This window comes from Delphinapterus leucas, chromosome 3, assembly GCF_059928025.1.
Source record: "Delphinapterus leucas isolate spDelLeu-1000000601 "Yukka" chromosome 3, BTC_Dleu_Yukka2, whole genome shotgun sequence".
Taxonomy (NCBI): Eukaryota; Metazoa; Chordata; class Mammalia; order Artiodactyla; family Monodontidae; genus Delphinapterus; species Delphinapterus leucas.
In genome coordinates this window covers 53504618-53526879 of record NC_143131.1, presented here as the reverse complement: position 1 = coordinate 53526879, position 22262 = coordinate 53504618, and the positions used below count along the sequence as shown (strand labels likewise).

The following is a 22262-nucleotide window of genomic DNA, read 5'->3' as shown; positions in this document are numbered from 1 at the left end:
GTCATCTCCCTCATCTGATCTCCTATAATACCTTTTATAACTTTATTATGGCATATATCAGCCTGTCTTGAGTTTTTTCTTTGTTCCTTAGATTATGAGCTCCTAAAGGGCAAAGATTGCGTCTTAATCTTTTCTTATCCCCATGTTATTATAACATCATTTTTAAAACATTGTAAAACAACAGTTTTTGATTAATGAATTAGTTTTTCCAAGGTTTAGCAGTTTAATAACTTATAGACACAGATGTAAGGAACTTTAAATGGTTGTGGTTGTTTTATATGTTGTAATAACAATATTTCTAGCACTATAGGGAATGAAGTATTCCAAATAAGTTAAGTTTACAGTTAATCTTAAATATCCTTTAATATCCCTAAATTGATTTTATTTTAATCACTATTAATTCATTCATTTACTCATCCATTTTTTTCAATCAACAAATATGTAAGGATTTATTATATGATAATCCCATGTATTAGGGTCTTGGGATGAAAATCTAGTATCTTTTGTATACTTCTCTGTCATAACAATAAGTTACATTATTAAAAGTAATTTAACCTTTTATTCCTGACTCAGGCATAGTATTTTGAATATCAGATATTCAGCTGTACCACAGTCGTAATATACAATATGAACTATTAAGCTACATAAGGGCTATTTGTCTCTAGCTCCAACTGTATTGCTTGGGCTTCTAAAACTACTTTGTAGTTTTTCCTCTTTTTTTGTCACGTTTGTGCTTTTACTGAGCTAGTTTCTAGTCCCTTTGTTATTTTCTTATTCTAAAGTGCTATGTGCTGGGAAATTAGGTAGCCAAGTATGTCAGTGTTCTGTATAAAATGTGAATTCATGGACTCTGAAATTGTAAGTCGAAAGAAAAGTACGTGAGATGGGACATGAAATCTGTTGTGATACCTGAATTGAATTTTTAAAAATTCTTTTCAGAAAATGAACTACTTTTCTTTACAGTTACATTCTAGATAGTTTAAATTGTCTCATATGTGTTGCTTTATGAGTCATAAAAGACTTCCAGATAAAGTCAAGGGTTACAGTAAATATGGTTCAACTTTTCAGAAGTTTAGTTTATGCTACTGAGTTTTCACAGACAGCTGCTTAATGCCACTGTGTATTTGTAGATCTACTCTGTAAGAAAAAAAAGATAGGTGCCTCATAAAGCAACATATCACTCTCTGGACAGCAGTGTACTGAAAAGCATGTTAAGGAATGCAATCACATACTGTTTATCACTTTCACAAAATTATCTTTGTAAAGTCAGCCTAGTTTTTATTTTATCAAAAGGTTAGTCACTATACCCATACATTGTTATCTTCAAAGTTTTAAAAAGAATTTTTATAATCCTCTTCAGGTTCCTTCTTTGATTATTAAGTAGCTTTGGCATTATCCTGCTAACCATTTAGGTTTCTAATTTGGTATTTAGTCTTGTGAATGTTTATTTAAACTATAAAGGACAAAATGGTTTGATTTAATTATGTTATTTTGTAGTATGTCCTTTGGCAAGCATTCAACACTATAGATCTGTCCATTCAGAATATTTTTCAGTTAACTTAAATTTTTTTTTTCTAGGTTAAAAAATGGCCATACTTTAGTGACTGATCAGCCTAATGCTCTGCTTATGAAAATTTTACCATCATTATCTTTTTCATTTTGGACTGAGAAAATGAATCCAGATACAGAAGAAAGTACGGGATGTTGGAAAAAAATACCCGTTAAACAGTGGAATATCTAATAACTAATCTGCAAGAAGTATTAAAGAAATAAAATTGTTATGCTTCGATTTTGGCATGGTATTGACTCTCTAGCTCATAGGTAGCCCTCTAAAAAATCATCCAGTTTTCTAAATTATGGAAATTTTGTGGAAGACGTTGACCTGGATTTTGAGCCTCGTCATGGCTTCATCGGAATTTCATAATGACCACAGGCTTTCATACAGTTCTCAAGGTAGGATTCCTGCTTTTGAAACTGACAAAAAAAACGTTGCTATTTATCTTACAAGAAAAGACTCTGAATATTTAGTTTGGATGAACGTTTTCTTTGGGATGTATGCTGGTAGGAGCGGAGGCCTACTGTGTCAATTCAGTGCTAGTTTCATAAATGTTAATGACTCTAAAAGAGTTTGTTTAACTTGTCCTACTAGGATTTAATATCCAGTGCATTTTAGAGTTGACTGGTCTTTCTTAGAAGATGATAGACCTAAGCCTCTTCTTCTGAATTCTAAACTTTAATAGGGTTACTCATTGCCAGTATTTACAGGCAAGTTCACGTTCAAAAGGAATCCAACGGTTTTTCTTGCAAAAGAGCAAGAAAGCAGGCAAATTCTGATATAAGATCCTTCTAACATGGACCCTTAGTGGAAAAATATGTTTCCAAACTTAAGAATTCTGATATAAGGACTGGAAACTAGATAAAAGAGTAAGAGTTATAAGAAGTTCAACTTTTCAGATTCTAACCCATAGGTCCCTATAATTTTAATCTGTAAAATTGAACTTCATATCATAGGAAAGATCTTAACAGAGGTCCCAGGAGTGAAGGTCATTTTGTTTTCCATGGACCAGTCCAATTCTTATGGAATTATTGAAAGCATACCTTTTGGATTCTCCTCCCATGAATGTATAGTTCATTTTTTTGGTGCTGATGAGCCAGATTTTCAAGGCTATTATAGATTGATGTATATATCTAGAAGTCCATATGTACAAAATGTGGCTCTCAAAGTAGATCAACAAAGCCATAGCATTTAGTATGAACTCTTATTTATGAGAAGTGAAATAAATATTATTTTTCAGTTTTTTTTCCATTTGGTCATGGTTTCATGGGAGTTTATATTTGTGGATGAACTTCATGTGTAGACAGTGAAGCAAGTTGCAGACATTTGGTTCCACCTTAGTGATAAACTTAGCTAAAGGAAGATGTGGTTAAGAAGGTAGATTGGTAATATTTAGTACACCTAAGTGAGGAAAATATATTTAATAGTCCCCTGAATTTTTTGTCAATCTGATAATTTTTAAACAACTTTATTTTGATATAGTATACATACCATGTAATCACCCATTTAAAGTATACAATTCAGTGGTTTATAGTATATTCACAGAGTTGTACAGCTATCATCACAAGCAATTTTAGAACATTTTCATTACCCAAAAAAGAAACTCTGAAATCATTAACAGTCACTCCCCAGTTCCCTCCAAACCAACTTACCCCCAGCCCTAGGCAACCTCTAACCTATTTCTCTCTGCAGAGATTTGCCTATTCTGTATATTTATATAAATGGAATTCTATGTGACTGGTTCCTTTCACTTAGCATAGTGTTTTTATAGTATTAGATAATGAACTTTGATTATGAAGGCATTCATGTCATACCATGTATCAGTACTGCATTCCTTTCTGTTGTAGAATAATCTGTTGTATGAATATACCACGTATTATTCATTCATTCATTCATTCGTCAATTGATGGACATTTGGGTTATTTACCCCTTTTGGCTATTATGAATAATGCTGCTATGAACATTCATGTACAAGTTTTTGTGTTGATGTACATTTTCATTTCTCTTGTAAAAATACCTAAGAGTGGAATTGCTGGGTCAGGTGGTAGTTCCGTGTTTAACTTTTTGAGGAACTGCCAGACCGTTTTCCAAAGTGGCTGCTGTATTTTACATTGTGACTGATAATTTTTTAAAAAAAGAAAAAAATTCTACAAGACTGTAGAGATTCTATATAAACTCTTTTGGATAACTTTCATAAACATATTTTATCTGAATGAAATTCTGTTCTTTTACATATGTGTACTTTTCACTGCTTTTTGTTTCAGTATAAAATATTCATATTTACTGTAGAATTTAGCTTTTAGAATTCATGTCTTTAAAATTAGATTTGAAAAAGAAAAATAGCCTTTCAAAATAATTTTAGAATTTTTTTTAAGAAATGGAATATTTGGAACTTAATTCATTTTGAGATTTTAAACTTCTGCTCTTTCATTTTTGTTTAATATAACATTTTTTGTCCATACCTCACATATAATGATGCATAGTTTTAAGCAATATAGTTGTTGTTTATACTGCTACTTCTTTGTTCTGTTAAATTTTCTTTTCTTCCATGTGTTTTTTCTGGACTCTCTGCCTTGTGATTACAAAGAGGAATTCCTGACTTATCTAGAACACTACCAGCTAACTATTCCAATAAGGGTTGATCAAAATGGAGCTTTTCTCAGCTTTACTGTGAAGAATGATAAGCACTCCAGGAGAAGACGGAGTATGGACCCTTTCGATCCACAACAGGCAGTATCTAAGTTATTTTTTAAACTTTCAGCCTATGGCAAGCACTTTCACCTAAACTTGACTCTCAACACAGATTTTGTGTCCAAACATTTTACAGTAGAATATTGGGGGAAAGATGGACCCCAGTGGAAACATGATTTTTTAGACAACTGTCATTACACAGGATACTTGCAAGATCAACGTAGTACAACTAAAGTGGCTTTAAGCAACTGTGTTGGGTTGGTAAGTAGATGTTATAATTTTAAATTTCGGATGAGAAAATAAATTCACAATATAAATGTCTTTCCTCAGATTAATAAAATCTATACATATATATACATATATATACATGTGTGTATATATATATATATATACAGTTTATCTAGGGAAGGTAACATTCTAAAATTTTTTGTTATTTCTGCTGCCTTTGCTTTTGATAATCTTTTTCATAATGTTTGCATTGACTTTTCAAAGTAAGAACAAATTTTAAAACCCCATATTATTAGTAGAAGAATGAATGAAACCTCACGTTTCCTTTTAGAGTTACATTTTTCTGTTCAAATAGGATATCCTTAATGCATATAAAAAACTCAGTCATTATGAGGAGCTTAAGGGTATTGTATGTATGTATGTATATATTATGGCAGGAAACCATGACATGGATTGCCTCCTTAGGTCTCTTTCTATACTATCTTTCTCTGGTAATCAACATAGCTTAAAATTACGTATGACCTACTTAATGTTTATAAGTTCTTGAAGGAAAATCTTTTATATCAATGTCTCTTTATGAAATAATTTTCCCTATATTTATCTGAAAATTGATAATAAATCTTATTTTACTTAGAAATTGGATTTCAAGAGTATAGGTTCTAGCCTGGGCATTTGAGTCCATTCTAGTCTAATGGTAAATACATAGTTCAAGGTGGCACATAGTAATGGTTGTAGAACAAAGCATGTTCTTCTGCTTCTACTTCCTCTAGTTCACTCTTCCTTTACTGCTTTTATCCTGTTCAGGCTAGTATAGATGTTTCATTAAAGCTTTATCTGTTTAAAAGAGTACACACATTTTGATGCTCAACTCACATTTTCAGAAATTGTTTTTCTTCCTTACTCTATCACATCCATATCCTCATTTTTACTTCAGTATAAACAACTACATAATTAGAGTTGGGTTTAAATAGTTCTAAATTTGGAAGGAGTTTTAAGAACCACCCAGTGGAGAAAAATTTTCACTGTAGGTATATATAAGAATTTGCTCAGATTATCTATTTTCTTTAACTATTAATAAGTCAAAATGATTACTTAGATTTTAATATTTGGGTTTAATTCCTATAAAATAGACACATTGAATACATTCCTCACTAGCTTCTTTCTCTATAAGCAGTGTTAAGCTTTATATACAAAAGAAATTTATCTTTTTGAATAAAGATAAATTATCCAAAATAAATCTGTTTTAAAACTTCTTACATGTTAAAATGACATTTGCTGTTAAGTACAATAGAAAAATACTGTTCCTAGTCATTGACCAAGCTCTTTAAATTTGGCATTAACATTAATTATTGCCATTGATAATTTTAACAGGGTGGTGAAATGAACGGATTTGAGATTTAGGGGAAAAAAACTAATTCCATTGTGAGATTTGAGGGAAGAGGAGCGATTGGAAATATGAAGATGAGTTAGATCATGTAGGAGATAATGAAGGCCTATAGCAAGACTATGGCACTGGGAATGGAGAAGATAGAATTTGAACCACATTTTGGTGAGAAAATTTATAGGATTTGTGTCATTAATTTTTCTTCCCTGGCATATAGTACATAGTAGATATTTAATAATATTTTTAAAAATTGAAATATCATTGAACTGGGTGTGGGATGAAGGAGAGAAAGTAATTGAAGTTGATTGAGGTTTCTCTTTTTGATGAGGCTATATATGAACTTACTAGCAGAGAAAGGGAATGGTAGTAGAATGTTGGATTAGAAAGGAAGATAAAGAGAGTGATTCTGATATAGTAAATGTGAAGAATCTGAAGAAATAAAGGTTAAAGATGTCTAGTTGGCTTTTGGGAAATATAACTCTGAAATTTAGAAGAGAATTTAATTCTGGAAACAGTTGAGAATTGCTCATATAAGTGACTACTGATGAAACGGTGAAAGATGTTGATGAGGCAAAAGTGAGAAGGTTGTAAATGGAAACTTTTCTATACTTAAGGGGATAGCAAAGTGTCATTCATCTATTTTTCATCCTCATTGAGACTTTCTGTGTGTCTTATTCTCTCTTATTTCTATTCGTTAACACCTGTTTTATTTTGCTTCCTATTGAAACTGCATGGTCCATGTTGACTCACTTTTTTTGTTGTTGTTGTTAATTTTTATTGGAGTATAGTTGCTTTACAATGTTGCTCGATCTAGGTGTGGTCTGCCAGGTTTGTCCACTAGTTACTATTTCCCCTTGGCAACTAATAAGGAATTTGTGAGCAGATACTTTGTGAGCAGATACTATGTAAATATCCTATTCTTCATCTTACTTTTACCCACCAGTTTTAGTAACCCTCGTCTTCATTCTTATTTTATATCATGTTACATTTTTAATCAAATGGAATATGTAAACAAGTTTTTCTAAGATCCCACTTTTCTAAGGCCCCTTTTAATCAATTCTGTTTTTAATTGTTCTATATAAAATAGTTTTCAATGTAGAGATCATTAGTGTTTTCTAATCATACTTCCTTACCCATAGTTTCAGTTTTACAATGCTTGCACCACTCAAAGGAAAAAATTCCTAACATTATAATCTATCAGTTGTTTAAAATAATGTTACTTTTTAGTTTGCTTTATATTTGAACCATGGCCTTCTTATTTAGGTTTTGTTTTTCTGGAGTTTCTAGTTACTTTTATTTTGTCTTATTGAGGAAAAAAAAATGATTTCTTTACCAACTGATCAGTTTCATCCAGTTCCTTAGTCCTTATACCTATTGCTTGGAATATATTCCATTCTTCTTTGGAGGAATTTTTCTTGGAGTGTATGGGTTAATTAATTTCTTGAGCTATTACACTTCTCTCATCTTGGGATTTCTTTTTTCCTAGGTTAGTTCCACATCTTCTTCTTTCTGAGTTTACATCCTGGTTTTGTTGGAGAACATCTTCAAGTAATTACCTCAGAAAAGGTGCCTGAGAAGTAAAATTTCTGAGTCCTTGCCTATTTGAAAGTGACTTTATGTTACCCTCATGTTTGGTTAATAATTTAGTTGGATATAGAATTCTAGGTTCAAAAATAGTTTTCCTTCAGAACCATGGATGGTAGAATTGGAAAAGGGAAATATGGGGTATCAAATTTATCTCTATGGTTTTATATCTTAGGAAAAGATTTAAAGAGCTAAAAAAAATTGGCATTGATACATTTTGGGTGGCAGATAGAAGTTTGCTTCTTGTTCTTTTCCTCTTCTTTTAAAAGTTTTTTTTTCCAATATGATATGCTTTTCTCCTTATCCTTCCTGTTTCAAGAATTTTATAAATAATGTGGTAAGCTGTGGGTCTTCTTTCCTGACCCCTATTTTGTATTTGATGGGCGATTTCAATTTAAAGACCCTCCTTCAACTTAGAGAAATTTTAAAAAATATTTCCTTAGTGATTTTATCTCCTTGTCCCTCACCACCCCATTCTGTAATTGGTTTTCTGCTTCTCTTATCTCTCCTCCCCCCTTTTTCTCCTGTTCTAAGTTCTATGAGATTTTCCCACTTTTGCTTTCTTTTTCTTTAATTGATTTACAGATTGTAGCAGTCATATTTCTAATTTTCAACAGATCTTTCCTGCATTGTTTCTTTCTTCATATTTTGTTCTTATTTGATGAAAAATGATTTTCTTCTATCTCTCTAAGATACTAAAGACTATAAACCTAGTTAAAAAAGACCAATGACCCCATTAGACTTTCTATTCATTTAGTTATGTTCATAGTTGCTTCTCTACTTTTTCCATTATTAATTCATCCATTCACCAAGTGCTTATAAGTACCTACCATGTAACAGGCACTGTTCTAGGTGCTAGGAGTACAACAGTGAATGAAACAAGAATCCCTGTTATTGTATAGCTTGCATTCTAGTGGAGGAGATACACAATAAGATAAATAAATAAAAATCATAATATGTTGGATACTGATAACTTCTAATGTAGAAAAAATATTGAGTAAAGACCTTAAAAGGAATGAGGAAAGGAATACTGACATCTGAGGGATAAGATTTCCAGGTGGAAATCTTCAAGTACAAAGGTCTGATCTGAGAGTGTTTGAGGAACAGCAAGAAGACTACCATGGCTAGAGCTAAGTGAGAGAGAGGAAGAGTAATGGAAAGTGAAGTTAGAAAGAAAACTTGGGGGCCAGTTGTTAGGTTTTAGAGGACACAGTTAGGATAGAATCAATGATGATTCCAAGCTTGGGGCCTGAGCAACTAGAAGAAAATAGCAGCCATCACATGAGATGAGAAAGACTCAGACATTAACTGAGATGGAAAAGCTGTAGGAGGAGTAGGTTGGGGGGTGGTATATATCATAGCTTCAGTTAGACGTGTTAAACTTGAGATATTGTATAGGATGCTGGGTATCCAAGCCTGGAGTTCAGGAGAGAGATGTGTGTTATGAAGTTATTTTCGGGGTCATCTATATAAATATAAATGACATTTAAAGCCAGGAGATTATGTGAAATTGCTTAAGGGAGAGTATATATAGAATAAATAAGAGGTCTAAGGACTGAGCCTTTGGGTGCTCCAAGGGGTTAGGGAGGTCAGAAAGATGTGGAGGGGACAGCAAAGAACAGTGGAGTAAGAAGGTGAAGGAAAACCAGGCAAATATCCTAGAAGCTAAGAGAAGGAAGTATTTCAAGGGAAAAATGCTGCTGAGTCAAAATAAGAGTATGACTGAAAACCAATCATTGAATCTATCAGTGAAGAAGTTATTGATGAGCTTGGCAAAAGCAGTTTTGGTGAAGTCATAGTGGGGTTTGGAAAAGAGGCAAAAGCCTGATGCGAGTAGGTTTAAGAAGGAATGGGAGGGCTTCCCTGGTGGCGCAGTGGTTGAGAGTCCGCCTGCCGATGCAGGGGACGCGGGTTCGTGCCCTGGTCCGGGAAGATCCCACATGCCGCGGAGCTGCTGGGCCTGTGAGCCATGGCCGCTGAGCCTGCGCGTCCGGAGCCTGTGCTCCGCAGCAGGAGAGGCCACAAAAGTGAGAGGCCCGCGTACCGCAAAAAAAAAAAAAAAAAAAAAAAGGAATGGGAGAAGAGTAAAGAATATATAGACAATTATTTTGAGGACTTTTGGAAAAGCAAGAAATGATCGGTTGCTGCAGGCAGAAGTGGGAGTCTTTATCATTTTGTTTTATAAAAATGAGAATGATTGTGTAAAGAGAAGAGAAATTTCTGGAGTGAATTCTTTGATAGGCGAGAAGGGATGAAATCATCTACATAAATCAAATAATTGTTCTTATCTAGGAGAATGGACAGTTCATCCATAATAACAGGAAATAATATAGAACATATGGACATGAGATGCAGGTAGGTTGGTATTTGCAGTTGGAGAAGTTTGCAGGAGGTTGTGTGCTGTTTTCTATTGGAATGGAAGATGGAAAGATGAGGTGTTAGGGGATTAAGTAGAGAGGAGAAAGTATGAAATATTTATCCCAGAGAGCAGGATACTGAATGAACTAGAGAAACATAGTATAATTGCCATGAAGCGTCAAGGACACAGTTGAGATTTGTGATGATGGATTTAAAGCAAGACTAGTCTAAGGTAAGATGAACAAGATATTCAAAGGAGAGGAAGCCGAGGAAGTGAGAGGACAGGGATTGAAGAGACCATCTATGTAAGTAGTTCTTAAGCTGGGGTCTATGGATAGAATTCAGGGGGTTTGTTAACTGGAATGGGGAAAATTTCATCTTTATCTTTACTAATTCTTAAGTGAAATTTAACATTTCCTTCAGTTAACAATATAGGTAACAAGCCAGTAAAGTAATAGCAGTACCTGTAACTTTGTCTTGATAGAAATATTTTCATATCGTGTTACAGTTTTTGCAGGTCCCTTAAAATATTATTTATGTTAATCACTATTGTGAAATTATAGTAGTTGTTAGACCTATTGCAAAGCTTCTTATTTAAAGAGTTACAAAAAGGCATATGTATTACTATATTACATTTTTAAAATATTTTGATAACTGTATTTCATTATAATTGGTTTTATTTATTATCCTATATATTTCTTTTGCATTTAAGATATTATTCTGAGAAGTGGTCCCCAGGCTTCACCCCTAGACCTTCAGAGGGATTCAGGGCACGTGCACACACACAAATTTTAAGAACCAATTATATAAGAAGATACTGAAGTCAACAATTATTCAGGAGTGGTATTGCAGAGGGTGACAGTGACCCAGAAGCTAAGATCTTTGAGGAGTGAGGAAAGTGACTTTGGGTCAGTAGATAACTACAGCTAGCAGAGGGAGAAGGTGATGGTATGGGATTTGAAGGTGGTAAGGTTTTTTCTTTTTTTGGAGGAGAGAGGGATAATTGTTTAGAAATGGCAATGAGTACAAGAACTCTTAACCCTACCTCCAGGTCCAATAGGAGGTATGTAGGAGAGAAAGTAGCCACCATTCCAGAAGATTACAGGGAAGAAAGAATGTTATCTAGGGAGATTCAGGTTTTTGTTTGAGCAAGATGAAGTGAACATTCACAGATGAGGCTGAGTGTATAGGAGATTTTGTATATAATTGACCTTGAGTTTGAGAGGGTACAGCAGAAGTGTTTTAAATGGTGAAGGGGGAAGTAGAAGATGGGATCAGAAAACATGATGTACTTAACCATATGGGGAGTAGAATCCAGGGGATGGACCTTGGGCATTTTGGAGGGACTGGCATGACAAGGCAGGGGGGCATGATGAGATCCTGATGGTCCAGAGGCCAGCAGTGCAGAGGTGAGTGGGGATGCTGAGGGAAGTGGGAGTAGGGCTCTTGCTAGGCATGCACAGATTTCTGGGACTCCCACCTAACCCAGGTCCTCTATCATCTGGCCTCCAGCTCCTTTCTAATCTCATAATCATTTCCCCCTTCCCTCCCTTTAGCCACAGTAGCTCCTTGCTGTTTCTCAAATACTGCATGCCTGCTCCTACCCCGTTGCCTCTGCACTTGCCATTCCCACTGTCTGATCTGCTCTTTCCCAAGATATCTGTTGGGCACGCTCCTTCACTTTATTCAAGTTTCTGTTCAAATATCACCTTATTATAGAGGATGTTCCTGACCATCCTAAATAGTTTATATAATTCTCTCTGTCCTCTGATGACTTTCTGTCCTCTTACTGCTTTATTTTTCTTCTTGACATTTCTTACTACCTGATTGATTATTTATTTATATAATGAATTAATGACTTTTTTCTACCTCTTCCCACCAAAATGTAAGCTCCATGATAGAGCCAGAACTTTGTTTTTTTCACTTTTGTATTCCCACCACCTAGAACAGTACCTGCCATGTGATAGGCACTCAAAACATACTTGGTGAATGAATAGACAAAGTTAGAAGCACCCCTCAGGGGACTTCCCTGGTGGTCCAGTGGTTAAGACTCTGTGCTCCCGATGCAGGGGCCCTGGGTTCGATCCCTGGTCAGGGAGCTAAGATCCCACATACCGCAACTAAGCCCACGTGCCGCAACTAGAGAGCCTGCACGCTGCAGTGAAGACCCAGCACAGCCAAAATTAATTAATTAATTTTTAAAAAAGAAGAAGCAGCAGCACTCAGAGGATAAAGGAATTATAGTGGCTAAGAGTCCAGTCTCCAAAGATAGTTGAGTGAATTTGTTACTTAGCTTTGCTCAGTGTAGGTTTCTCATCTGCCAAGTAGACCTGATAGTAGTACTTACTTCATAGAGCTATTAAGATTAAATGAGATAATGAGTGTAAACATTTTACAGAGTACCTAACTCTGGATGTTCTTCCAGGGCCTTTCCGTTCTTGAAATTAGAGATTTTATTTACTTACCAAGTTTCTGACTTTGTTTTTCTCCAGCAACCTGAGTTTTTTGCTGAGGACCTTTTGACATCTTCTGCCCATAGTCCAGCATCACATGACTTTAGTGCTCTCCCCTTTCTGGGCAGTACTCTAGACACTTATCAAAACTTCTTATACAAGCCCTCTCTTCTGCATGCACTCTCTTTTCTTCAGGAGCCTTGCTCAGTTTGCTATTACTTTGTTAATCTTGATGGTAAAGTAATTCATGATCAGGTATTAGAGTTTGTTACTGGCGTATTATATTATTCCTGTCAGTATTTGCATTTAATTTAGGGACTAATATCCTAAAAGTAAAGCAAACAGTTGTGAAAATAATGTGAAGTGACTAGGTCTGCTTTTTTTTTCTTTTTGCGGTACGCGGGCCTCTCACCGTTGTGGCCCCTCCTGTTGCGGAGCACAGGCTCCGGACGTGCAGCCTTAGCGGCCATGGCTCACGGGCCCAGCCGCTCCGCGGCATGTGGGATCTTCCCGGACCGGGGCACGAACCCGTGTCCCCTGCATCGGCAGGGGGACTCTCAACCACTGCGCCACCAGGGAAGCCCTAGGTCTGCTTTTTTTGTTTTTTGCATTCTTTAGCTCATTTCATGTAGGTGGCTGCCAACTTCATCTGTAAGTTAGAGCAACTCTGATTATGTCTTATTTTTCTTTCCAAGCATGTGGTACTTAGCATGAATTTCCCTAAACAGAATCATAGAGGTTTAGATTCAAAGGGATCTTAGAGATTATCTGGACCAGAGGTTTTTATCTTTTTTTTCTTTTTAAATCGGCAAAATTCTTTTCTCAAATGAAATGTTATGTGGAAACTTAATATATAGATTAATAAAAACACAGCTGATTCCTAATCCCAGGAATCCAAGCCATGTAGGTCTACCTTTGTTGTCTGGGGCAGTCCCCTAAGGGCACTTCCATGGAACCCTTAGGGCTCCCTAGAGTGCTGTTTTAAAACCACTAATTTACACCAACCCTTTCATTTTTCCAGCTGAGGAAATACGCTCAGAGAGTTTATGTTTTATCCAGTGTTACAGGGTAAATTAGTTGGGTTAAGAACAGTCCTCACATGTGCCATTCTTAGGAAAACACTATTAGACAAGGATGGAAGTTCTTATTTCTGATGTAGATAACTTACTATCTCATTTCTTTTAATCAGCAAATTTTATTTGCTGTATATACTACATATGAGACATTTTCTATGGGTGTAACTGATACCAAGAAACCCTTTCTTTAAGAGAGCAAATAGTATGGTTGGGAAAATAAAACATGCAGTTGGAAAGTTATACCAAATTTAAATACAGATTCAAGACCTGACATGTAGCAAAGCATAATATAATTAATTAAAAATAAATGATACCAATAATAAGCTCTGTTGGAGATCAGAGGAGGCTGATGCTACTGCAGTTGGACTCAAAAAAGTTTTAAAGAGGAGCTATGACTGAGCTAAGTAGGACTTGGCTAAGTAAATAGATGTAAGGCTATATAATACTGTAAATAAGAGCAGAGCTTTGTGGGAATACCAGTGCCTTCACTTACCTCTGTATAATGATGGGCAGGTTCTTAACCTCTGAACCTATTACTTCATCTACAAAATGGGGATGTATGGGACATATATGAATTAAGGACACATATACTGGTGTAACATAAAACTTTAAATGGGAGTAGTTTATCACAATAGTTTATTTCTCCCTTATGTGTGTCTAGATCGGACAGCTTTCCATGAGGTCAGTCAGGGACCCATGTTCTTTCTCTTTTGGCTTCCACCTTTCCTAGGTCTTTTCTCAGAGAGAGTAGAGAATTCCACTGGAGAGGTTCTCGGGGGGTGGGCCTGAAAGTGGTATATGCTCTGCCTATTTTCTATTGGCCAAAACTCAGTTACAAAGCTATACCTAAACGCATAGGAGTCAGTTAAGTTGTGTGCACAATTTGGAAAGGAAATAAGTCTTAGTGAACATACAAGAGGTCTCTGCTACCTCACATCGTTATTGGGAAGATTAGAGGAAATAATGTATGTGTTATGCTTAGTACAGGGCATAGCATGTAAAGGTATTTAAACATCCTTTTAAAAGAATAGGAAAATTTATATAATATTTTGCTGAGTATAGATAATTCACTAAATTTCTATTAACATGTGTTTTAACCTCCCTTTTGGAGAGGTATCAGTTTATTTTTGACTCCTGGTAATAATACTAATTAATATTTAAAATGATTCTTCGTGGTAAATTCTTTGTTTCTTTTTCTTTTAGCATGGTGTTATTGCTACAGAAGATGAAGAATATTTTATTGAACCATTAAAGAATACCACAGAGGACTCCAAACATTTTAGTTATGAAAATGGCCATCCTCATGTTATTTACAAAAAGTCTACCCTTCAACAACGGCATCTATATGATCACTCTCATTGTGGGGTTTCGGGTGAGTGTGGGGCTTTGAGAAAGTATAGTCTTGTATTGCCACTTTCTTCTGGCACGTAGGGTAAGATTAATAATAAAAGTAAACAGGAATTTGAGTAATTAGAATGATAATGTCCAGAGTCCTCTTAAAATATGTCACCTATTGATAGTTTTAAGTCAATTTTGGAAGCTCTTAAGAAGTCCGTAAAATACAAACCTGTGTAAAATTTGATATTTTTTTCTTTGAAGGGGAAACCTTATTTTATCCAGGTAATAGTTACAGCTTTCATGCACAGGTGTTCCATAGTACTCTGTGCTGTTTGGTTTGCCTGATATTTTTATGCTAGTGGTAGGAATCTAAACATTTGAATAAGACTTGAAGAGTCTTAAAGGTAGTATTCAAAGATATTGTTAGTTAGAGTACTATAGAAATACATAATAGGGACAATGAACCTAGCCTTTAGTGGTCAAAGAAGACTTCAGGGAGGAAGTGACTTTTAAGCTGAGGGAGTAATGGGTAGAGTGTTCCATATAAAGGGAATAGCATTTATAAAGATTCTGAAACAAAAGAGAGAATGTCACATTCCAGGAACTGACAGTTCATATAACTGGATATTAGAGAAGGGGTGAGATTCATAGTGGTTGGGGGGGAGTGGTCGTGAGAGGTGAAACTGGAGAGATAAAAAGTGGCCAAATCACAAAGGGCTTGTAAACCACTTCTAGGAGTTTACCTTCAGTATACTGGAATCCCACTGAAAGGTTTTATGCAGTAGAAATCACATGATCAGATTTGGGTTTTAAAAAGATTACTCTGGCAACCATATGGAGACTGATTTAGAGAAGAGAAAGACTAGGGTAGGGAGTTAGGAGGCTGTTTAGTCTAAAGATTAGAGAGCTTAGAGAAATAGAGGATATAGCATAGCATAGTAGAAAGAACATGGGCTTTGGCATACTTGTGGACAAATTATCCAACCTCTCTGAGTACTCCTTTCAGCACACATTAGTTACTCAGTACAATGGTCGCTATCATTATTATTGGGATGACTTTTTCTAGCATTTAAAGAGCCACTATATTAAAAAAAAAAAAAAAGGAGTAGATTTATTCCATGTAGTTCTAGTAGCTGGAACTAGGAGCAGAATATTTCAGAAGGAGATTTCAGCTCAATACAGAGAAGAGTTCACCAACAAGTAAATTTAATAAAAAATAGAATGGGTTCAACAGGTAGATTTGTAAAAATGGAATGGGTTGCCTTGTGAATTAGTGAATGCATCACGCTCTTGTTTCTTCTCTGTATCCTTATAGGCTCTTTTACTTCTGCTTCAAGTACAGTTGTTCTTTGGAGTTCTCATTCTCCATACTCTCTTCTTGAGTCATCTCTGAGGCTTTTAATTATGAGAGGTTCTTGTTGGTCAAGAATAATTGGTACTAGAAAAAGGTCACTTAAAGTGAATCTAGTTGAGGCATGAAATACAGTGTCATGGTAAATAATGAAAAAAGGTTTGATTTGTCTTTGAAATGAATAAAGAAGCTAAACATTATGGAAATAGTTTATCTTTAACAAAACTTAGGCTATAAGTACAACTTTATATAAATTTTTTAAAAACTAGGATTCAAATATTTAGCTGTTTATTGTTATATAATTTTCCCACCATTTTTTCCATAACATGATGTTTAAAGATCACCTTTTGCAAAAATATTTAAAGATTTCATCATGTTCTGAAAGGTATCTCTTAACTGTTTGAGATTCAGGTTATCCTCTTTTGAAGTGCCTATTTCGTTACTAACTGGTATTTACCAGGCAGAGCCTTATTTTTCAATGGTTTAGGCATGAATCAGGCAGTTCTCCAAATCTACTTTTATTGCCATCATAGACCACTGTAATGACTTTCTATCTAGTCTTCCTATCTCCAGGTTTTTCCTTTTCTGTCTTTAGTCAAGTCTATCTCCTAATTCTGGCTTACACACCTTCACTGGCTTCCCAATAGTGGGATTATAGTAGTAGCTCCCTAAATTCCGTGGGAATGTCACTAGATGTTATTGGGGAAAAGATCACTTTATGTTTAAGAAGTTTGAGAAATGTCTGGTTAAGAACTACCTTAACTGTGATACTAGCTCAGCAGCGTCATTCAAGTGAGATATGCTGTTATAGGCATACACATTGCCAGTTAATCTGTTAATCAGGAACTCAAGTTTATATCAGAATATAAGATATGAAAACCCTCTTGACAGTGGGTATTTTTATCTCATATTCAAATATGAATTTTCCCATTCTAATTAGATTTAAGCTATTGATTAAAAATTTTTTATGAAAGTAATATCTGTTCTTTGTAGAAATTTTAGAAAATACAGGATAAAAAGAAAAATAAAAAAGAAAATGAAAGTTGCTCTTTTACCACCCAGAGATAACTGAATGTTCTTATAGTCTATTCATATAGATATTATTTTGTCTTTATACCTGCATTATCTACTTATGTATTTATTAAATAAATATTAACTTAGCATGCATATGCAAGACTATTCTCAGTGCTGGGATGCAGCAACAAATAAAGCAGGAAAAGTCCTTACTCCAAGGGATCTTATATTCTAGTGAGGAGAGACAGTTAACTAAATAAGCATTTAAACAAAACATAAATATATGGCCAACCGTCAAGAAGTAGTAAGTGAGTAGTGAAAAATAAACCAGATCAGGGACTTCCCTGGTTGTCCAGTGGTTAAGAATCTGCCTTCCAATGCAGGGGATGCAGGTTCGATCCGTGGTCAGGGAACTAAGGTCCCACATGCCACAGGGTGCTAAGTCCTCGGGCCGCAGCTACTGAGCCTGTGCGCTCTAGAGCCTGCACGCCGCAGTGAAAGATCCTTCATGCTACAACGAAGATCCCGTATGTCGCAACTAAGACCCGATGCAGCCAAATAAATACATAAATATTAAAAAAAGAAATAAAAATAAACCAGATCAATGAGATAATTTTGCATGGCTGTATATATTAAAGATATTTTGACATTGATTCAAAACTCAAAATTATATTTCAGATGACAGAGATCTATGTACTTGGCTTTGGGGGAAAAGTTCTTTATTGTATATGTTTGTGGAGGAATGTTTTCTTTAACATTCAATACTCAATCTAAAATTAAACTGAGCAAAGTACATGTAATGAGTATCATTTGAACTACTAATCTCTATTTTGAAACAAAATAAAACAAGTCAGTTGTGTATTTTATTTTAGACTAAAAGAGATATTCATTACAGATCATTGAACTTAACATTAAGCAGTCAGTTGACAATTATAAAATGTATATATTGTTTTGTAATGATCTAATCATGCGGGAAAGATTTTAATCTTTAGAATGAAACTAAAGATGTTACCTTTTTAGATTTTATTCATTCAGTATGCATGTGTGTATATTACATATATTTATCAGACTACAAATCTTTTGAGTATAACGATTATATCTTTTCACTTATGAATGTCCATCAAAGACACTGTATATATATATTTCTGATGGAGCAATAGCCAAGCAAACTAACAATTAAAAAGCTAAAAAGTTGAAAATTGTGAATATGATGATAACAGCAGCTACCTTATACTAAATCCTATCAAATGAGAAACACTATTGCTAAGTGTTTATGTTGCCCAATCATGGTCTAATTCTTTATACAATACTTTAAATAAAAATAAGGAGAAATTGAATGAGAGTGAAAATTATCAAAATAATGGAAATTCTATCCTGTATTTAGACATTTAAGCTGTCCAGCCAGAGGAAGGAGAAGACTAGGCATGATTTGAATACACGAGTGGTTTCATGATCACAGAAAACTGAGCAAGAGAAATTGGAGTAATGTTAATGCAGAAAAGATTTGGCTGTCTCATAATGATATTACCACAAACCCAATGGCTTAAGCAATACACTTTTATTATCTCACATTTTCTGTGGACCAGGAATCTGTGTATGTATAGGTTATTTATTTAACCTCAGCCAGGGCTGGGTTCTTATCCAGAGTCTTTACTGGGGAAGAATTCACTTCCTCACACCCATGGTTGTTGGCAGCATTCAGTTCCTTGCTGTCATAGGACTGAAAACTTTAGTTTCTGGCTGGTTGTTTGCCAGAGGCCACCTCTGGAATGTACAATGTACAGTTCACCAACTTGGTTGTTTCCTTCCTCTAAGTCAGCAAGGGAATGACTTTAGTAAGATGCTACAATATTATGTAACATAGGTATGTAGTCATATACATGTAATCATGTACATCCCATCATCTTTCCTGTCTTCTGTTGGTTGGAAGCAAGTCACAGGTCCGGCTCATACTCAAGGGAGGAGATGAGGACACAGGAGGTTATGGGAGCCACCTTAAGAGACTGTCTGCCACAGTGGTCATAGGGGAATACTCACTGGCTGTCTTGGGGATATGCTATTGAATTAAGAAGTAGTATATTTCTGCCTCTCTTCACCTTTAGGAATAAAGACACTCATTTAATTTATATGAGTTTCAAAAGTATTTGACTGATGCTTCTCATGGTCATTTCCATCTCTTATTTCTTAAAATTTATAACTTCTCTCAAAGTAATTTTTAAAAGGGAAAGGCTGAAGAAAAACAGTATAGTGCCACTTTCTGTCAAGTAGATTATATAGATTACTCTAACTTTTCGTAAGTAAATTTTTCAGTAAGTGGCGCTTAGAAAGATTTCCTGTTCAATATAAGGATATGAAAGTGAGGTATACAGGGGACCTGTACTTGCTCAAGTTTATTAAATGAAGATGAATATAAATGAGGCAAGTGTTTACAAATGCCATAGTACTAAAAGGTTTCCTCTGTGCTAAAGGACCAAATATCTAGAAATCAAAGGATAAAGCTGCAATCCACACTGAAATGTGGTTTAAAGTGAGTTATGTCGGAATCATTGTCTTTCAACTCTCAGTCTAATGCCATTGACCTCTAGGTTATGGAAAAGGAATACTTTGGGTACTTTGTCAGGATAAATAGTTGTAGAATACAAAATTAAATGAAAAAGATAATTCACAGCCTTTTAGATTTGAGATTTCTAGAGCAGTATAGAATTGCTCTATTAAGATAGTTTAATAAAAGCATCTTACTTTAAAATAAATGCTCAAAAAGCATTTTAGGAATAGATTTTTGCAACATTAATATTCTTCATCAGAACTGTCTTAGGCTGTTTAGAAAGTCAATGCTTTAGTTGCTTTTTAAACAACTTTAAATGATTTTTTTAAGTACATATTCTAAATTTAAAAGTATTATGACATAATCACTCACTGGACAAATATGAAATGATTATTTGAAGATTCCTTTTTTAAAGTAAACTATTAGATTTATTTTGTTTTGTTTTCATGAGCAGTTGAATGTTATTAATTTTTTCAGGTAATATGATTATTTTGAAAAATTTGAAGTTTAATTTTTTCACTACTGCATTTCCTCATCCCCTTCCCTCACTTTGAAAAATCTTAGTGTGTTAGAGAATTTATGAGAAGTATGTCTACATGAAAACTCCATGAATAAATACGTTTAATTAGTGAACCTATGTGAACTAGATAATTGTTTTTATTGTAGACCTCCTAAGAAGTGGCAAACCTTGGTGGTTGAATGACACATCTGCTTTTCCTTCTTCACTACCAATTAATGGCATACATATCCACCAGAGACAGAAGAGATCAGTAAGCATTGAGCGGTTTGTGGAGACATTAGTAGTGGCAGACAAAATGATGGTGGGCTACCATGGCCGCAAAGACATTGAACATTACATTTTGAGTGTGATGAATATTGTAAGTTTGATCCCTCTATATAATTTTTAACTTAATAGTGTGTTATGGTTTTTGACTAAGGTCATGGATTTTTATTGTGAAATAATGATTTTGAGAATTAACTCATCAAAAGTTAGAAAGAATCGATCTATTACTTTTTCAGTTCCATAGAAAATAAATTTAAAGGTGACCTTATTGTTCATTTAGATCAGCTCACCCTCTTAATTAATTACTATGTTGTAATTCACCTTTAGGAGACAATTTTTCTTGAAGTAGACTTGTATAACAAATCTTTTACCAAGGCATCTTGAGGGTAGAGTTCTAAGTGGTATGGGATAAAAGAATCTTTTTATATAAGCAGTGGTTAAATGGATGAAAAATTGTTTTACCACTTTAAAAATAAAATCAAACAATCACCTTATGATTTTTGTCTGACTTTGTGTCTTTTCTTATTTTCTGGAGGTCAGGTTGCCAAACTTTACCGTGATTCCAGCCTAGGAAACGTTGTGAATATTATAGTGGCCCGTTTAATTGTTCTCACAGAAGATCAGGTAAGAATGAATTAGTTTATAAATCTAAAGCTCTTAACAGACAGACTGTAGAATTATGTATTAAAGGATAATATATTTTATTATTGTTCCTCTTAGAAAGTTCTAGTTGACTATGACTTTCAGCTCTAAGCATTTAATATTTTAAGCAAATTTGAAAGAGTTTACAAGAATATACCTCTTATGTCATGTTAAAGCTATATGTATGTGTGTTAGCTATATGTTTCAGTATAAAGATGAGCATTTGCATGGCAGACCTTATAAAGTGGTTTTGGTTGGTTTTGTAGGCTGATAATCACATATATTCACATTATCATTAAAGCTGGAACGGGAAAGAATGTCTGTTCAATAATACACTAAATTAATTCTAGGTCAAATATTACAGAGATAAAAATTGGCAAGAGGGTATTCCTAGAAACCACTACTTCTAATTATAGTCCCACTTTAGCCTTCAAAAGTTTTAACAACTGACCTTAGTAATTTGTTTGGAACATTTCTGGTATGCATGTTGTATTGCAGCCAAACTTGGAGATAAACCACCATGCAGACAAGTCCCTCGATAGCTTCTGTAAATGGCAGAAATCCATTCTCTCCCACCAAAGTGATGGAAACACCATTCCAGAAAATGGGATTGCCCACCACGATAATGCAGTTCTTATTACTAGGTATGGTTTGTTGCAAGTATTTTACCTTTGATTATTGTGTTTGATATTGTAACTATATTTGGTTCTATCTAAAGCCTCATTCAGGTAATGAGTATAGAGAAAGCAAAATGGTAATTTATTATTCACCACTGAGAAAGAATATACTGCAGTATTGTTGTGTTTGCATTAAATGAACCAAATAAGAGAAAAGATTTAGAGTTGACTTAGAAATTTAATATATATCTTTTCTTCTCCTAAGGTCTATTCATAAATTTTAACTGGAAGCACATATATGTTTTGTTAATTGAACAAAATACATGCTAAAAGCAAGATTGAAAAGTATGAGAAAAATCTGTTTTAAACATAAAAATGGGTCATCACTCTTGGTTATAAAATATATTAATTAGTCTTACCTCCAAATTGTTAAAAGGGAGGAGGACATCGGTGGTTACTCAGTTTACTTAGATGAATGTTTATTTAATTTAAAATATTTTAATTAAGGGGTATAAAGAAGCATATTTACTATACTATATGTTGAATAGCTTTTCTCTCAGGCAAAATTATTACTTGATGATAACCCAGTGAATTCATATATTTCTTTCCTGTTTTATAAAACTGTATTCAGATCCATTTTCT

General features: G+C 34.4%; 1 protein-coding gene across 1 annotated transcript in view; it reads left to right on the top strand.

Moving 5' to 3' along the window:
• ADAMTS6 (ADAM metallopeptidase with thrombospondin type 1 motif 6) overlaps positions 1–22262 on the top strand; it is a 273067-nt gene that overhangs the window by 7047 nt on the left and 243758 nt on the right. The window contains exons 2-7 of the mRNA XM_022596555.3: positions 1579–1953; positions 4143–4507; positions 14533–14701; positions 20244–20455; positions 20902–20985; positions 21502–21647. Of these exons, the coding sequence (XP_022452263.1) occupies positions 1857–1953; positions 4143–4507; positions 14533–14701; positions 20244–20455; positions 20902–20985; positions 21502–21647 (1073 nt within the window). The 5' untranslated portion in view covers positions 1579–1856. The remainder of the gene's footprint in view (positions 1–1578; positions 1954–4142; positions 4508–14532; positions 14702–20243; positions 20456–20901; positions 20986–21501; positions 21648–22262) is intronic.